This window comes from Anser brachyrhynchus, assembly GCF_964034855.1.
Source record: "Anser brachyrhynchus genome assembly, chromosome: 4".
Classification (NCBI taxonomy): Eukaryota; Metazoa; Chordata; class Aves; order Anseriformes; family Anatidae; genus Anser; species Anser brachyrhynchus.
In genome coordinates, this window is record NC_137698.1 from 52,329,238 (window position 1) to 52,347,853 (window position 18,616).

The 18,616-nt window shown below is 38.0% G+C and overlaps 1 protein-coding gene across 4 annotated transcripts in view; it reads left to right on the forward strand.

The window, feature by feature from the left end:
* Positions 1-18,616, forward strand: part of CORIN (corin, serine peptidase) — a 134,739-nt gene that overhangs the window by 104,782 nt on the left and 11,341 nt on the right. For all 4 annotated transcript variants that reach the window (XR_013950425.1, XM_080590027.1, XM_080590026.1 and 1 more), the window contains 3 exons: positions 1,625-1,735; positions 3,148-3,277; positions 14,271-14,393. Coding sequence is in view for 3 of the 4 variants with exons in the window: in XM_080590027.1 (XP_080446153.1) it covers positions 1,625-1,735; positions 3,148-3,277; positions 14,271-14,393 (364 nt within the window). In the remaining variant the exon portion in view is untranslated. The remainder of the gene's footprint in view (positions 1-1,624; positions 1,736-3,147; positions 3,278-14,270; positions 14,394-18,616) is intronic.

The window sequence follows — 18,616 nt, forward strand, 5'->3', positions numbered from 1 at the left end:
GCCTGCATACATCACTGGATATGAGGCTGCTTTTCTTTGAGAAAAGGCAGCTCACAGAACTTTTCTTAGTTTGCTGTTCACTGTGAATATTATGCCAGTTGTCTTCTAAGCAGTCTATGTGCTGCCATCTAAAAAATGGAAGGAGGTTTTAAAGACCTCTACCATTTCCAGCCAGGATATATACAACTAATTGTCTCTTATAGAAAGCACATCACCACTTTTTTTTTTTTTTCCTGGCTTTTATGTGGAAGTTGATGTAAGTTCTGTAGTTCTGGGTGCTTTTAGACCCAGACAGTGAGAAACCCTGTAGACCAAAGGAACAAGCCATGCTGTCTCAGAAAAGCTGGGAGACTTTAGCTGCACAGCACATATATATTTTCTTAGTTAAATAGTGCATCACAGTCTTTAACATGCTGTTCTCACAATCTGGGAAACAAAGAAAGCAAGTGATTTGCTCGCTATCACTCATTATGGTCATGGCAGAGAAAAAGATTCTCCAAGAGCTAAAGTTAAACTAATCTATAATCATCAGGCTATATTTCCTCTCTGCTATCATGTCAGGGCTTGAATAGCCCAAAATGGTAGCAGGGTTTCCTCAGCTGAGGGCTTCCAGGTTTTGAAATATGCTGTCTCTGGAAGGCAGTGGTAGAGAACTCTTTCTGGTTTTCCATGCTTTGTGCTGGAGCCAAAAAGATCACTTATGTCACAGTAAGCAACGTTGGCTACTATACCTATATGGTTTTCACTGTGGATTACATTTTTTGAAGTAGTGTTGCAAAGAAATGCCTGATTTGTGTGGCAATATACAAAAAGCCAGATGTAGGCACAGCTGAATGCATCTTTCTTCCTCTCCTCCCTCCAGCTCAAAATTCCCTGGTGATGAGGTTTACATAGAAGTTGGAGAGAAGTGTGTTAGTGAGGAAGGTGTTGTAATGCTAAATACCTGCCTTTTGGGAGAGGATTTGCTGTGTTTGAAGGAAAGCTTAAAGTCACTTCAAGATCTAAGTACTTGTGGTTCCTGCACTGGATGGAGAAAGGAAGTCCCTGTCCATGCTGCCAGATGGAAACCTGCCATGGACTGGAGGATGTCTGAATGTACATCTCATGTCCCAAGTGGGGTTAAAAATAATCCCACAATTTTAGATGGCAAGTAGGATCTGAAAGTAGATGCAGAGTTGCTGTGGATTAGAGGAAATATATTTGTGTTACAGTAAAGTAACTTTTTCAAAGAATATGAAGAAATAAACAAATGTGGGGCACTAAGAAGCAAGGAACACCACATTTTTACTTAAAGCTTGTGAGAGGCTTAGACTACTTTCATAAGACAAGACCACAAAAGATATTAATTAAATAAAAATCATTTGGAACATACAGCACAGATCTTGCCATTTCCTTCCCTTTGGGTTGTGATGCCCTCTGCAACTGTGTGGTGGCAACCACCTTCTGCATCAGTGGGGTCCATCCTGAGTTTTGTCACAAATCTGTCTCGCTTGCTCTGTAAATCTGATCTGTGTCTACCTTCTCCCTCCTTCACTTTTTTTTTTTTTTTTTTTTTCCCCGGTCTCAATGTGCATTTCATGCTGATCATCTCCTTCTGAGTGAACTGTGTTTTTCCTCTTTGCAGCGTTCTGTGGGGAGCATGAGCTTGAGTGTGCCAACCATGAATGTGTGCCACGTGAGCTCTGGTGTGATGGACAAGCAGACTGCAGTGACAGCTCCGATGAATGGGACTGTGGTAAGTTTCTGTTGTGGTGCACTCTGACTGGAAGTGATGTTTGGGTGACGGCATTATTAATGGTAATAATCAATGGTGATTTGATTTAGAATATAATTGCAGTGGTGGAGAAATTCTCCTCTGTTACCAAGACAGACTGGGTTGAGGTTGGTGAAGCATGCAAGAAAGTGGGCAAAAAAGAAAGGAAAGGCTCAGTGTTAGGTGTCGCAATGCAAAGATATAAGAGAAGTGACAAGGCAGAGAACTTCTAAATGACCTATAAAATCTGGAAAGTGCTGTGGACAGATAAGAATTTGGACAAAACTTCTAAGCCCTGATTTTGTACTCACAAAATTCAGTGTGAACTTCCCACTGAATGCAGTGGTGCAGATTCAGAGCTTATGAGAAGGTAGTTCTTGTAGGTCCCTTTGCCTTGTTTAGAGATCTGTAGAATAATGTAACCTGCCTATGCTGACCATGTAGAGAGTAGGCCTCATGTTTTAATGCGTAGATCGCTCCAAGCCTTATTCTTTACATAAAAATTAAGGTGGATTTCAACAAAACAAAACAACAACAACAAAACTGAAAAGAGGTATATTGGAAACTAGTAACTCTGAAATTTCACTTAGTTAACAATTATTTCTGTACATGACAGTAGTTTATATTACTAAGTTTTGAGATGCTTTATATGTTACTTTAAATATAGAGAGAAGGTATGCCATGGCTTATAGAAGCACATATATTTTGTATTCATATTGAACTAAATTGTATAAGCATTTTAAAATATTTATCGTTAGCATTAATATACAACAAAAGTTAATAAAACCTATGCAAGAAAGAAGAAATGTTCTAGAGTTGCATATTTGAAAAGTCCTAATCTAAGATGAATACATTTCTTGGGAAAAAGGGGAGGGAAGCAAAAACATCTTCAGCATGTAGCAGAAATGCTTAATGGCTGTATTAAGATTATTACTCTCCAGGCAAAAGTCAGTAGAACAGTTTGTCTAAAACCACATGCATTGAGGGAAAAAGGCATACAACCCCTCAATCTTTTGAAGAATCCTAGAAAGGGAAAAGATGTAAATTCCCACTTGTGCATTTTGGGCCATTTTGAGACACTTTTTATGTGTGATAAGAGCAGTTCACACACTTTTAAACATAGATTGAGAGAAGCAATGGTCATAATCTTTTTTTTTGTAAAAAGTAGCTGTTTTTCAGTTCTCGAATTAGAGCCCCATATTGTTAATCATGAACAATGCATATTACTGAGGTCAAGTGATGTTGCCTTGATTTTAAATCACATAGCTATTGAGCATATAAAGTCAGCAAAAGTGCCAGCATCTTGGGAGAATGTAGCTGTGGATTTTCAGCGTTTCATATATAAAAATAATAATGTGACATAACAGTAAAGTTATTTTTCTTTTTCTTCACAGTTACCCTGTCTAAAAACATGAATTCCTTGATGTTTCTGACCATTCACAGGTCAGCTGCTGATAACCATGTTTGTGCTGATGAGTGGCAAGAAAATTTGAGTCAACTGGCCTGCAATCAAATGGGTTTAGGGTAAGGTCAGTAGTTTGTAGCACTGGTGAATTTCTTAGTACAATGGGAGTGATGGAGTTAAACGTGAATGATCATTGATCCCTGTGACCCACGCAATGGTAGACCTAGTGTGGAAATACTTAATATAAGAAAAAGAAGTAGTGAAATTTTGTCATGTCATGAAATATTACAGAAACAAAAGCTGGGTATAAACTAAGCATTTTCACCATTTCGTAAGCGCTGCATGATTGTTAAAAGAGTTTGTTGAAAAGATAATGTCTTGCCAACCCTCAGTGTTTGAACTTGCAGTTATTTCTGAGGCTCAGAATTGTTTGGAAGTGTGTTATTCTGTATCTCCCTAAAGAATTAATGCAGACTTGTCTTATGAAACACAGGAAAATTTCTCTGGGTTCTGTAATAGATACAGTGAGATAGGCAACCAGATATATTTAATTTAGGTGTCTCTGAACAGAGATTTGGAAATGCTAGTGTTTTCTGTGTGGATCTTGGGGGAAAAAAATATATGCATATTTCTTATTGCATGCACACTATCATCTGCTTGACATCCAAAGCTCTCTTTTACTAAGAAAAGACAAGCCTGATGGTATAGAAGGATATTTTTGCCAGTGTCTAATCACCAAATTGGAATAAGAAATCTCTTTTCTATCTGCCTTTTACCACTATGTACATTGATATTCAATCTTGTTGTTTGTACGTTTCTCAGAAAAGAAAGGAGGATAAAGACCCTTTACAGTGTCTGCACTTAATCTACTCTGTATTACCTTGCACTGCATGGATGCCTAACACCTTTTCTAACAGATGCCCCTGAATTCAAGACCACCTGCACTGAACAGGGTGTCTGCCATTCTAACACACAGTAATTCTGTATTGCCCTAACTGATTTAGTATATCTAAATAATACTGATGTTACCTTTATGCTTTAACTTCATATAACTTCCTAATAAGCTTAAGCTCCTTTGGTACGTTCAAAAATAGTTAATTGCTTTTGAAACTACTTTGTTATCGAAAAATAAGCTGATGATCTTTACATCACTTATTTTTTTTATTTCTTAATATCTTGGACTCAAACATTAATATAAAATATTCTTAATTTTCTTATAATGCTTGCTGTTAGGAAAATGAAAAAGGCATTAAATTATCACAAGACCTCTGATCCCTTCCTTTTTTCCAGGGTTTGTCTAGGCTGAAATTAGCATTAGTAGAAACCTATTTTTCTGCTTCTTCAGTGAGGCTTGCTAACAGAAGTAATTGACAATCCTATCTCTTCTAACAAATGTATGAGGGACAAATATTTCTTAAATCTTACAGATCCATTTTCTAAAAGGGGAAGACTAATAATAATTTTTCTGCAAATTCTATTTGGTGATAGGTGATTATGTGAAGTGCAGTGGGAATTTTCAATTCAGATCTGAAGTCTACATCTTCAGTCTGACTTTAATATTCAATATTTAATTCTTCCTTCCAGTAGTTCAGAAAACCAAACTAGTGTTTGTCTTTCCCTTTCTTAGGGCCTGATTTTGTCAGTCATCTAAAGCTTGATTTTCTTAGCTGTTCTCCAAGTTGTGGGTTGTAATGCATACGCCAAAACTAATTTCATAAAGGAGTGAGTTAATATAGTTAGTTAACTCTTCTTTTAACATTGCATGGGGGTTCAGTGAATGTGTCCCAGAAGGTAACATTTTCTATGTGGGGAAGGGAGAAGATTGAATACTACATTAACAATAATAATAATAATTCATGTCATTGTAAATTCTGACCTAATGCCATAGATTTCATCTGTTTGCCATTATCTCCTGCATTATTTATTTGATTTGCGATGGCAAGAAAGGCTGAATGTGATGTTCATACCACTGGTGTATTTAATAAGTTATTTCCAGTCACTACTAAGGTTACAGGTAAATTGGAGTGCATGTTCCATGGAGTACAAATAAAGATCAAAAAATTCCTTTTTTATCCATTTTTTTTTAAATGAAGATAACATATTTTAAGCAGTGCTTTACTTCAGTTATTCCCAATAGGAAATATTTCATTTCAGCAAATTATAGACATGAATATAAAAAATCTGTCCATATTATGCCACCAGTTGTGTGGCTATGCAAATTTCTTTAATAATGACTTAAGATTGTACTTGATTTTGATTTAATAGTTCTCTTTTTATTCTTAGAGAAAAACAGTGCAAAGTTGAGTCTTCTTAATAACTCAGACCTGGAATTGCAATGAATGGTATCATATGGTATTTTTATTTTCTGTGTAACTCTGCAACATATTATTCATAGCTGTGTCTGGTGTTTTCCCAAATGACAAATCTCGATTGCTATATAATGCTGTAATGTTTAAAATATGAAAGTAATGTCTTTCTAACAGCTTGTAGATATTTTAAATTCTTCAGCCATTATTAATCTGAAAAAAAATAAAGATAATTCAATGACAGCAATTAAAGTTAGATTAATTTAGCTGATAGTTGTAACATATTTTACAGAGTAACAGGATGTTTGTTTATTTGGGAGGTATTAGCATTGAGTCTGAAGCAACATTAAAGGTAATTCTGTTCTGACTCATACAAAACTCAAGCTATTTTCCTGGCTGTTGGCCAATTCTATTTCAACAGATGCTGTGTTTTTTCCAGTTTTTCACGGCACAGCACATGCAGTGTGTTGTGTGATGAGTGATGCAACATCACAAAAAAAACCTGTGCAAGTTCCAAGCATTGCGTGAAAGGCTTTGGACTGATGGTGACTGTTGTTCAAGTTATGCAACGCACATTCTTAACAGTTCTTTTGTTTTCCTCTAGTGCAAAATGAGTGTTATGTGCAAAGTGAACTTTTGTTTATAATGCTGATGGCCTAAGGGGAAGTATTTGTAGAGTTCAAATCTTAGGTTTTGTAAAGCTTACAGCCTAGGAGGACTATTAGGTTACCTGATAAGACAATCTGTTCATCTCAGGACAGATGATTTTGTTCAGAGACTGAGTCCCACATTTATGTACAGTAGAGCATGTCTCTGGCAATTGGTTTTCCTGGTAACACAGCGAACAAAACAACAATTGCCATCAGTTTCTCAGGTCAACATTAGCTATATCATGGTGTGTGCTACAGAGACTGTGTTGCTGAAGATGTGCATACTGTGCTTGTTCAGAATATTGTTGTGTTCAGAGACTTGTCTTGATGTTTAGTTGAAGAAAGCCATTTTCACATATTCTGAAATCTGCTTTGTTGTTAATGAAATGGTGATGATAAAAAACATGGCCTGTTCAGATCTAAAAATTGACAAAATGAGAAGTTAGTGGAATTGTTTGGTTACTTTATGGCATTTGAGTGGAATAGTGTCTCTTTCTTTCTTGCACTAGGATGATTATGACAGCAAATGTCATAATGATAAACTTCAGCAGCCTGTACCCAGCAGAGTACAGGGGAATTTTAACTGATCTGCCTGGTCTAGTATAGCTGTATCAGCATAAAATCATAGCTGTTTACCAAGTGAGTCATTCATACAAATCTGCAGTAAGCTCTGCTACCTCCTACTCTTGCTACTGCTCCTTTTCCTGGAGGCTGCACCACTGATGATCAACTGAAACAGGTAGCTCCCTTTTCTTCTTTCCTCTGCTGTAGCATCTACTGTTTGTATTTATGGAAGGGGAATGATGATCTCTTGCTCCTGCCTGGCTTTTTTCCCTCTGAATGCTTTCTCACTTTCTCTCTTTGGTACAACATTCTCTAATAATATATGCTCATATATATGCAGTAAAGTTGCTGGAACAATAACGCTTTTTTTTTTTTTTTTCCCTCACATGAATTACTGTGTTCTCTAATTACTTGCTAATTATTTCTGTATCAGAAATTAAGGAAGTGGAGTGTATGTAATGTCTTATATGCTTAAAACCATCACAGAAACCAAAAACTGTATGCTTATGTCCTATCCACAGTAGAAATTCAAATTTCTGAATTTAACCTACTTTATTTTCTCCAAGAATAAACATGACATTTAGGAAATAAAATACAGAGAGTGAAGTATTGGAACATGCTAATTGATCTGAAATTAATGTTCTCTCAACAGAATATATAATGTGCTTGACCTACCTTGAATATATTTACATTGTCCCTGTCTGCAATGTGTTCTCCTAAATTTTTAGAGGTTTAAAAATATAGAGATTTATTTAGATTACATTTATTTTATTAAGAGCAGCAGCAAATAATTATCAAATAAGATTTACTGAAAATAACATTACAAGGTGTAGTTGACATGGAAGACTTTGTTTTAATAATTTTGAGCAGTGATGAACAAAGTTAAAATGCAGTTACACATAGACTTTAAGCAGCATATTAGAGATGTATTAGTTTATATCTGATAGTTTATGTCTCATCTGTCACATACATATGTATTTTACAATATATAAAGTTATTTGGCGAAGGCTTTTTTTTGAAGAAATTTCAAACTAATAATTCTTTGCGAATTGTGATGATTGCTTCAAGTAGCCATTAATCGTATGGTCAATTGCCTCTTATAACACTTGTTGTCTGCATGATTGGATACTTTTCTTAAGTAAAAAGGTAATTGTTATTAGTGCTGACTAAAAAAATTAAAAAGATATGTGGATACTATCAACCATAGAAAGGCTGTTATTTTAATGGTTGATCACAAATACTTTTTCCAAACTATGTTATGTCCCAGCTTGTACAAATGGCATTATAATAAACATTTTTTTTTTCCCTGGGGCTTTCAAGTCAAATTTGCTGAGTATAAAACTACACAGATATTAAATCTGTACAGACAGGAAAGAGATGCTGTTCTAGCTCTGAAATAGGCCTAATTTGTTTTATATTAGTGCCTATACACATGTTATTCATTACCTTCTGGCACAACACAAGGCTTCTTTTTTCAAGCCTGTTGTCACATGCATCTAAAAACAATAGAAGCTGAACAGAAGAATGTTACTGTTACTTTGAAGAGAGAAGGAGTCCAGTTATGGATTATACTTAATTCTAAACTTTAGTACATGAGATAAATTTGCATAATGAAGTAGGGAAAATGAGGTATTAAAACCATTGTTGTGCAGAAGTATCTTGATTTATGTTGCTTTTAATTATGAACAGAATATTAATTTCATAACCTAAAATTAGTCCCTGCTTTCTGTTTTTCTTTTTTTTTTTAATTATTTTTAATTGTAATTTAGTATGCAAATCATAACGTTCCTTGTGTTTCACTATAAACTATACTATATCCTTTGTCTGTTGACCACAGTGATCAGCAGTTAGCAGGCTAGAATACTTTGAAACCTATTATTTCTTTAATATTTCTATTGTATAACTTTTGTAATAAAATGACCCTAAACATTACTTCTCCCCACTGCAAGCAACTTTATAACGTACAAGACAAACTGGCTTTTAGTTTTCTAATTAAGTTTAAAAAAAAAAAATCCCTCTCTTAAATACATGTAAGGGAATCCATAACTTGACATTAAATGTATTAAAGGAACTTTAATTAGGCTTTTAAAAATGAAATTTGAAAAATTAGTAAAGTATAAGTTAGAATTTCCCACGTGGGTAGATGTTTTGCTGCAAATTATAATGTCTCGACTTTCTGATTTTATAAGTGACTAATTTTGTAGTTGCATCTTCAAATAACATTTATGGACATTGTCTTAGATTAAAGTAATTATATATTTTGGAGTATTATTTGCTCTTTTACTAATCTAGCAGACAACTTCTCTGAAGCAACAAGACTTAGTTATCTGATACAAGCTGTACAGTGACCTGAAAGAGGAATTCTAGATGGTGGAGGTGTAGTTCAGACTTACGAGATATCAGTATAGAAGAACAGTGTAAGTATGTAGAAAAGGAATCATAAAACCCAGGAATATATATGTACATATATTTAAAAAGGCAAAATAAAACAAATAACCTCAATATAATATATTAAAATGTTTCTATGATAGCAAAGCATTGAGAATTGGGGCTAAAGTAAGAAAAGAACAGGCTATATATACAGTGCTCGTCAAAGTAGCTGGGTCTGCTGGAATGTGTTCAAGAGAATTTAAGACACATGACTATGGCAGATCTACATTAGGGTTGTCAAATGGTAGCCAGTAGCTTTGAGAAGTTGTAAAGAATGGCTTTATAAGGCTGAAAACTGTTTAATGTGCCATCTTTCATCAAAAACGGAAAAAGAGGAGATTTAGAAACTAGTTGGCTTGCTTCAATTATCAACAAATGATTACAGAAGTATAATATAAGGTCTTAATGACAGACAACCTGTATTTATCAATAACATCATTTCACTTAGTGATGTATTTTTAACTTTCATGCTATGTGAAATGACTTTTGAAATAAGTAACGGGATATGGACAAAGATGAAATAAGAGACCATTGATGATTCATTGTCAAACCTTAAAGACATATGGTGTTGTGCTAGACACATCCCTGTGTGTCTGTGATGTTAGTGTTGTCATGGGTCAGTCAGATGATGGAGTAAGAGGATGCTTACTGAATTCTCATTCAGTATCAAGCTGGGGGGATCTGAAAGCATTTTGGAGGACAGGACTAGAATTTGAAATTAGAATTTGTTGACAGACTGGAGAAATAGCCTGAAATCATGCTAATGGTAAGATCAAGATGGTATGTGTAGGAACACATTGAATAAGTACAGGATGGAGAATGGTTGGCAAGACAAGAGTACTGTAAAGAAGGGACTAGGAAATATTGTGGCTCAGAAGATGAACGTAAGGAAACAATACCTTACTGCTATAGGAAAAGCAAACATGGTATTTATGTATATAGTCAGGAATGTTTATGCACAACACTCAGTGTAATCCCTCTGTTCTGTTCAGCTTGTGTGAGATTTGGACTAGATGGGAAAAGTCCAGATGAGGTCACCAGGAATGACCAGAAGCCTAAAGATCATGCTCTGTGAAGAAAGGCTGAAAACTCTGTGGTCAATCAGGGTGAAGGAGGCATGGGAGCCTTCAAATATGTACAAGGCTGTTGCAAAGAAGCAAGGAATAAACTGTTCTCTATTCCAGGGAGAATAAGATACAAGTAACAAGCTTAAATGAAAGGTAGGAAGATTTAGAACAAAATTGCTCACTGTAAATCCTGGAATGCATTGCCTAGAAATGTTGAGGAATCTCCATCATTAGACATTTTTATAAGCATAGTAAACAAATATCTGTCAGAGATAATTTAGATATAGTTGATCCTATTTTGGGGTAGGGGAATGGATCACATGGCCTCATAAGGTTCCTTTCAGCTGAATTTTCTGTGATAGTTTTGCTTTGGTTAACTGTTTAGTGAAGAAAGCCTTATGGATTTTTTTTTCCAGAGGTCCTAATACCATTTTGTTGTTGAAAACAATGCAGAGGATCTCAAAAATCTGAGTGAATGTGCTAGCTTTTACCACAGAGCTTGGTGTATCAGTCAGTTCATATCTATAGGGGAAAAAAAAAACAACACACATAAATATTGCTGTTTGTAATGAGTCTACTGTAAATTTATTTTACTATAATGTTTTTGATATGGCCTTGGAGAAGTCTGTAGACTAAGACTACAGGCAACCAAAAGTGTGTTCACTGAGTGCTAGGTCTGAGTGGCTGAAAGTTTAGAAGTCTTATTATAGTTCTTTAGAATATAAAGATTTACTACAGATATTCAATACCTGTATGAGATAGCCAGTTAAATTTTGTTGTCTGTAAAGTAATGGATTCTTAGAACACCATCAGTCTTAACAACAACAACAAACCACCACCACCACCACCAAAAACAAACAAACAAAAAACAACAACAAAAACTTGGTGAAGTGTTTCAGTACCCAAATGGTTCCATCACAATATCACCATGAGATTTTAGAAAGTTACACGGATTCAGGTAGGATTTGTAATTCGTCTTTTAAAGTTTGGTGGAGGATCTGGTCCAAAGATCACTTCTTAAAAGGTCTGCATTATTGTTACCATGATATGAATGTCTTGTGTTTGCATATATCACTAAAGCCTAATTTAAGTGATATATCAGTGACCGTGCTGTAATGTTGTACTCCAATGTGTGGAAAAACCTTTGTGAGTAATTCTCACCTTCTTTTGAGATCAAGCTGTTCAGCATAGGTACTGTCTACTACATTGTGTATGTACAATCCCGATTGTAACAGACATCTGGAGATCACCTAGTCCATCTACCACTCGAAGCAGGACTGTTACCAACACTGGATCAGATTAGTCACTGCTCTGTTTAGCCAAGTCTTGAAAACCTTGAGAGACTGACACAGCCTGTGTTTTCCAGGGCTGCTCTGCCTTCCTGGTGGAAAGGTATTTCCTTTCATCTGCTATCAATCTCCAAAGCTGCCACTCTAGGCTGTTACCCATGTTTTACTATGTGGCACTACTGAGAAAAGTTTGATCCCATCACACTTTAACTCCTCTTCATGTAGTTGTAAGGTGCCAAGGGCTCTTAGCTTTATCCTCACAAGAATAAGCAAGACCAGTTTCCTCAGTACCTCCTTGTGCATCAGTGTCAGAGGCCCCTAGACGCTTCGGAAGCCATCGCAGGGCCCTCTCCAGTTTCTGAATACCCCTCTTGAACTGAGGGGCCCCCAAACCTCACACTGAATTCTACATAAATATGCTTTCAGTCACAAAAATATGGTTTCAATTTTGCTTATTGTTGCAATGTAGGTAATAATTAAACGCATTAGTGAAAAATCAACACCAAGTTTCTGAAAAAAAAAAACCACAAACAAAACAAACTATTCTGTTATGTGTAAACAAAAGGGGGAAAAAAGAGAAAACTTTGCAAAGAATTGAAAGAGCTTTCTGAAAATATGTTATGAAAAAGGTTCCTTATTTGGCTTGTCTGAAAACTTGAGAGATATTAAATATGGCCACACACATGATTTTTGTGCAGACTGAATCAATTTAGGTCAAATTCAGAAAGCCATTAAAATAAAAATTTGGAAAGACAGCTGATTTCAACCTCAATTTGGAAAGAAAGCTAATTTAGTTTGATGTATTAGAGTAATTAGCAGCTATATCCTTATTTTGTTCTAAATCATTCATTAATAACTTAAAAAACATTGTTGGAGTCTCTAAGAAACTCAGTAAAAGAAAATATTCCTATGAAGAAAATATACACGATGAGATGAAGTGGCAGTGTTCACTGAAAAATGAATCTTCCCTTTTCTTTAGAGCATGTCCACAGAAGAAATTCTGTGGTACAGCCCTAGGAGGGGTAGGATAGAAACTTTAGAAGGAATTCTGAAAACATAAATTAGGGCATATTGGTTTTGAGGGTATTACATAAGGCTCTGACCACCAAGGGAAAAACAAGCATAGCCATAATTTTATGAAATAAAACATGTTATGTTCATAATTATAAAATTTCATACAGGCTTAAGTATCTTGTAGGTTGTTGTCCTAGTTTAGAAATGAGTTTGTTTAATAATGATTACAGCATCATGAGCTGTAGGTTTCAACAAAATAATGTGGTTGTTGGGATGGTATAGATTTGGATCCATCAGATGGTAATGATATTTATACTTTTTTGAACCTTTTGAGTTACATATTTTATAGGTCAGACACTTGTTTACAGCTATATAATATATCTCTGTACGTGTCATCTTAACAGAAAAGTAAGCTTGTGTATGTCTGGCAGGAGAAAGAGTGGGAATTAAGCAACTGCTGGAAATGAAGGGGGGGTGGATCTTTATGTGTTTTCCATAAGCAGGCAATGATGGAAAAAGATGTTTGCTGCAAAAATAGCTTTCTCTCAGTGAGAAAAAGTACAGACTTTAAAAATACTTGTTACTATCTGGCTGCACATTCTGGGTAGTAGCTCATGGAATGAGATTGCTTAATAATGCCCAGAGAAGGCTCTGAAAAATAAGTCATGTAACACGCAAGACCCATGGGTGGGATCTCAGAGCCTGGTTAATTATTTCAGTCCTGTTGAAAACATTTCCATGTGGTTGCACTGACAACTTTATCATAAATCTTAATTCTTTAATATTTGTTAATTTATGTAATCAGCTGGTAAAGGATAACATTCTTTGGTAAATATTTTAAAACAAATACAGGTAATACTAGAAAAGATAGACTCTAAGACAAAGTAATTATCTGGCTGGCATTGCTAGGTACTGTCATGAGAGACTTGAGTTCAGAGGTGATTTTTAGGACATTTCAGTTTTTCTGAACATCTCTCATTCTCTTTTCCACAAACCAGTGCTTAGAATTTGGCCCATAACCAGTGTTCAGGGGAGCAGCCCTTGGAAGCCCTTCTCATTGACAAGGATTGATAGCTAATCGTGGCTGTTTCTGTGCTAGAAAGCTGTGTGACTTGTACAGCCATTTCAAAAGAAAAATTTTTTTTCTTCATTTTGCAGCTGAGATTTACTAAAACAGTTTCTTCAGTGGTTTATCAGGCAACACCTAAACTGAGAAAGTGGAGGTGTGAAAACATCTCCTGGTGGAATCATTCTAACTTGCTTTCATATTCTTGTTAATTTGCTGCAGAAGGCCAGGTTTGACATCATCACCTGTAATTTGTTCTGCTTACAAAGTCAAACACCTTGGACTTAGAGATAGTTCAAAGTATTATTAACAAGACTCAGATTGTTCTTTACTGTTATATCTGAATGGATTTCCAAAGACAGGAATGCAAGGAAATATTTTTTACTTTTTCCTCTTCCACAAATGAAGATCTATTTGCTGTACTTATGGAGTCAGAAAAATGTAGAAACATTTCAATGTATGCTCTACAGTCAATTCCACCAGAAAGCTCTTGTTGTTCCTGATTCTGGTTTTTATCAGAAAATACAATGTGAATGACAGTAGTACATTAGCTGGCCTGGCTTCTTGGGGTGATATCATTCCCCTATGATTCTGTTACACGTGGCTTTGACATAACATTCTACTCTCTATTTTTGTAGTGAACAGGAGGTATTAGGGCCTCTTCCTTTCATAATTGTAACATAGGAACTTAATGGAAAGTCTATGAAAGTCTTTTATTTGTTTCAGAGGACCACCTACAACAGAAATTGTACTAGAAGATGAGGAAATACAGCACCAAAAGTGGCTGAATCTGCACCCAGACTGGAAGAATAAGAATGCATCAACTTTACACGCACTTCTAGTGAATGGGTAAGTGATAGGTAAATTAGATTTATTTCGCTGTTGTGGCTAGTCACTACGTTTGGAGAGATCACAGGTTTTTCAGCAGAAAAATATCCTCTTAGAGTAAGCTTACTTAGCAGCTCCTCTGACCTTATACAGTGGTATATTTCTTTTAATTAGCTCTACTAAACATGTAGTTGGTAACAAGAAGCCAGGTCTCAGTTGTGGTTGAAACATTCGAAGTGTGACTTTTAAGGCTAAAGAGTCAATTAATGTAAACATTCATGACAAAATACAGGAGAGCCGTCTAATCCATCTTCAAAAAACAGATTCATTGTTTCCCTACTCCTCTTTCAAATGGCCAGAAGGAGATTTCATAACACTGTTCTTCAACAGAACATTCTTCTGTTTCACAAGAGAAGACTGACTTGGCTAAATGCAGAGGGCAGAGGTACAATATATGTGTGAAGAAGCAAATCTGAGGAATACACCTAGATTTCTTCTTTTCCATTGTTGTCTGCAGGAAAGCTTTTCCGTAATGGCTGATTCCTTCAGCAGAAGAATACTAAAAGGATTGTGTCTACAAGTGCATACTCTTGCTTTCCAACAGTTCCGTTCTGTGCTGGTTCTGTTCCACAGTAGTATGTTCCCCATTCATTTAAATCCATTTTTATCTCTTCATCTAGAAAAAGGGACATTACAAGATGGAGCCTGATACTTTTGTTTTTACTTATTTTCCTTTCTCACTGTATTTTTCCACTAGCCTAAGAGTATCCAGTATCCAGGTTCTGGAAAGCTGTGCAGAGAAAAAGGATCTGGAGGTGTTGATTGATGCTCAGCTGGACATGAGCCGGCAGTGTGCCCAGGTAGCCAAGAAGGCCAACAGCATCCTGGCCTTTATCAGGACTAGTGTAGCCAGCAGGAGCAGGGAGGTGATCATCCCCCTGTACTCTGCTCTGGTGAGGCCGCACCTCAAGTACTGTGTTCAGTTTTGGGCCCCTCACTACAAGGACATCAAGGCCCTGGAGCAGGGCTACGAAGCTGGTGAAGGGCCTGGAACACAAGTCCTGTGAGGAGCGGCTGAGGGAACTGGGGTTGTTCAGTCTGGAGAAGAGGAGGCTCAGGGGAGACCTTATTGCTCTATACAACTACCTGAAAGAAAGGTGTGGGGAGCTGGGGGGGTTGGCCTCATCTGTCACTGGTTATCTGTGAGGATAAGAGGGAACTGCCTCAAGTTGTGTCAGAGGAGGTTCAGGTTGGAAATTAGGAGACATTTCTCCTCAGAAAGAGCAGTCAGGCATAGGGATGGGTTGCCCAGGGAGGTGGTGGAGTCACCGTCCCTGGGGGTGTTCAAGGAAAGGTTGGACGTGGTGCTTAGGGACATGGTTTAGTGGGTGACCTTGGTGGTAGGGGGATGGTTGGACCAGATAATCTTGGAGGTCTTTATGAACCTTAATGATTCTGTGATTCTATCTAAATGCTTTTCTCCAGATTAAATCAAGAATAAACATCTTGGGTTGTGAAAAGATGCAGAGGCAGGTCCAAAACCATGTTCTGTTTGGTCACTAAGGTACAAAGGACTTTCAAGATGCTTTGCCATATTTGAAAGTGATCTGCTAGGAAATATGTGAGAAGAGATGTATTGGAGCCTCTGAGCTACAAGACAGAGTAGCAAAAGATGTAGTCTCATAGTGAGGTCACATCAGATAAACTCAGTGTGTGTGGGGGGGTAGTAATTTATTCTCAGAATCACAGAATCACCTAGGTTGGAAGAGACCTCCAAGATCGCCTAGTCCAGCCTCTGACCTAACACTAAAAAGTCCTCCACTAAACCATATCACTAAGCTCTACATCTAAACGTCTTTTAAAGACCTCCAGGGATGGTGACTCAACCACTTCCCTGGGCAGCCTATTCCAATGCCTAACAACCCTTTCAGTAAAGAAGTTCTTCCTAACATCCAACCTAAACCTCCCCTGGCGTAACTTTAGCCCATTCCCCCTCGTCCGGTCACCAGGCACATGGGAGAATAGACCAACCACCACCTCGCTACAGCCTCTTTTAAGGTACCTGTGGAGTGTGATAAGGTAGCCCCTGAGCCTTCTCTTTTCCAGTCTGAACAATCCCAGCTCCCTCAGCCGCTCCTCGTAAGACTTATTCTCCAGACCCCTCACCAGTCTTGTTGCCCTTCTCTGGACTCGCTCGAGCACCTCGATGTCCTTCTTGTAGCGAGGGGCCCAAAACTGAACACAGTACTCGAGGTGCGGCCTCACCAGAGCCGAGTACAGGGGGACAATCACCTCCCTAGACCTGCTGGCCACACTGTTTCTTATGCGAGCCAGAATGCTGTTGGCCTTCTTGGCCACCCGAGCACACTGCTGGCTCATATTCAGCCAACTATCAACCAAGACTCCCAGGTCCTTCTCTGCCTGGCAGCTTTCTAACCACTCATCTCCTAGCTTGTAGCGCTGCTTGGGGTTGTTGTGCCCCAGGTGCAGGACCCGGCACTTGGCCTTGTTGAACCTCATACAGTTGGCCTCAGCCCATCAGTCCAGCCTATCCAGATCCTCCTGCAGAGCCTTCCTGCCCTTGAGCAGATCGACACACGCACCTAACTTGGTGTCTTCTGCAAACTTAAATGAGTGTGCACTCGACCCCCTCATCCAGATCATCAATAAAGATATTAAAGAGAACTGGCCCCAGTACTGAGCCCTGGGGGACGCCACTAGTGACCAGCCTCCAACTGGATTTGACTCCATTCACCACAACTCTTTGGGCCTGGCTACCCAGCCAATTTCTAACCCAACGAAGTGTACGCCAGTCCAAGCCAAGAGCAGCCAGTTTCTTGAGGAGAATGCAGTGGGAAACAGTGTCAAAAGCCTTACTGAAGTCAAGGTAGACCACATCCACAGCCTTTCCCTCATCCACCCAGCGTGTCACTTTGTCATAGAAGGAGATCATGTTAGTCAAGCAGGACCTGCCTTTCATAAACCCATGCTGACTGGGCCTGATCACCTGGTGGCCCTGCAAGTGTTGTGTGATGACACTCAAGATAACGTGCTCCATGAGCTTCCCTGGCACTGAGGTCAAACTAACAGGCCTATAGTTTCCTGGGTCAACCTTCCGGCCCTTCTTGTAGATGGGTGTCACTTGCTAGCCGCCAGTTGACTGGGACCTCCCCTGATAGCCAGGACTGCTGATAAATGATGGAAAGCAGCTTGGTCAGCTCTTCCGCCAGTTCTCGCAGTACCCTTGGGTGGATCCCATCCGGCCCCATCAACTTGTGTACATCTAAGTGCTGTAGCAGGTCACCAACCATTTCCTCGTGGATTGTGAGGGCCACATCCTGCTCCCCACCCCCTTCCACCAGCTCAGGGAACTGGGTATCCAGATAACAACTAGTCTTCCGGTAAAGACTGAGGCAAAGAAGGCATTAAGCACCTCAGCCTTTTCCTCATCTTTTGTAACTAAGTTTCCCCCCGCATCCAGTAAAGGATGGAGATTCTCCTTAGTCCTCCTTCTCATGAGTGTGGCTGGTCTAAATTATATTCTGTATATTTTTATGCAGTGTAAATACCCCTAAAAATTGTGCAAAGCCCAGCACCATTCCTGAAATTAGTCATATATCTCCAGGCACAGAAATTTATGTTCTGTGTTTTCAGGCTGAAGAAGAACAGAATGTAGGCTGTTCTGCACAGCATGTGAATGGAGCAGAGGCCTGGTCAAATCACTGATCAAGGCCTGAGACTTTGGTGATAATGTGGTGGTTGGCACTCAGATGTTGGGTATAAACCCACGTTTATATATGACCTAAAATTAAATTTAGTCTCTTTTTAAATAGTTGCAACTTTATAGCAACAGCCCACCTACCGAAATTACTTCAAAGAATAACCTGGGGAATACGTAATCCATGTATACAGTCTAATTCAGCTCTGGATCTGCCTCTAAAAAGCACATATGCATATATGGTATGAATTAAAAAGTCATGGAAATAAGCAGTCAGAGAGCTGAGCAACAGTGCTCTCAGTTTTAGCAAGGATCTCCACTCTTTTGACAAAGAGTCACTTCCTTGCTCTCTCATCTGAAAATTTTCAACAGGATTTTTTTTTTTTTTTTGTCTTAATACTTGCTTCCCGGGATTTCATCAGAATACCAAAACTTTTTGGGCAAAAACTTTCATCAAATATATTTCAAAGAAAACCCCATCCTTCGGCTGTAAGGATGCAGAGAAGAGCAATCTCTGTGCTTTCAG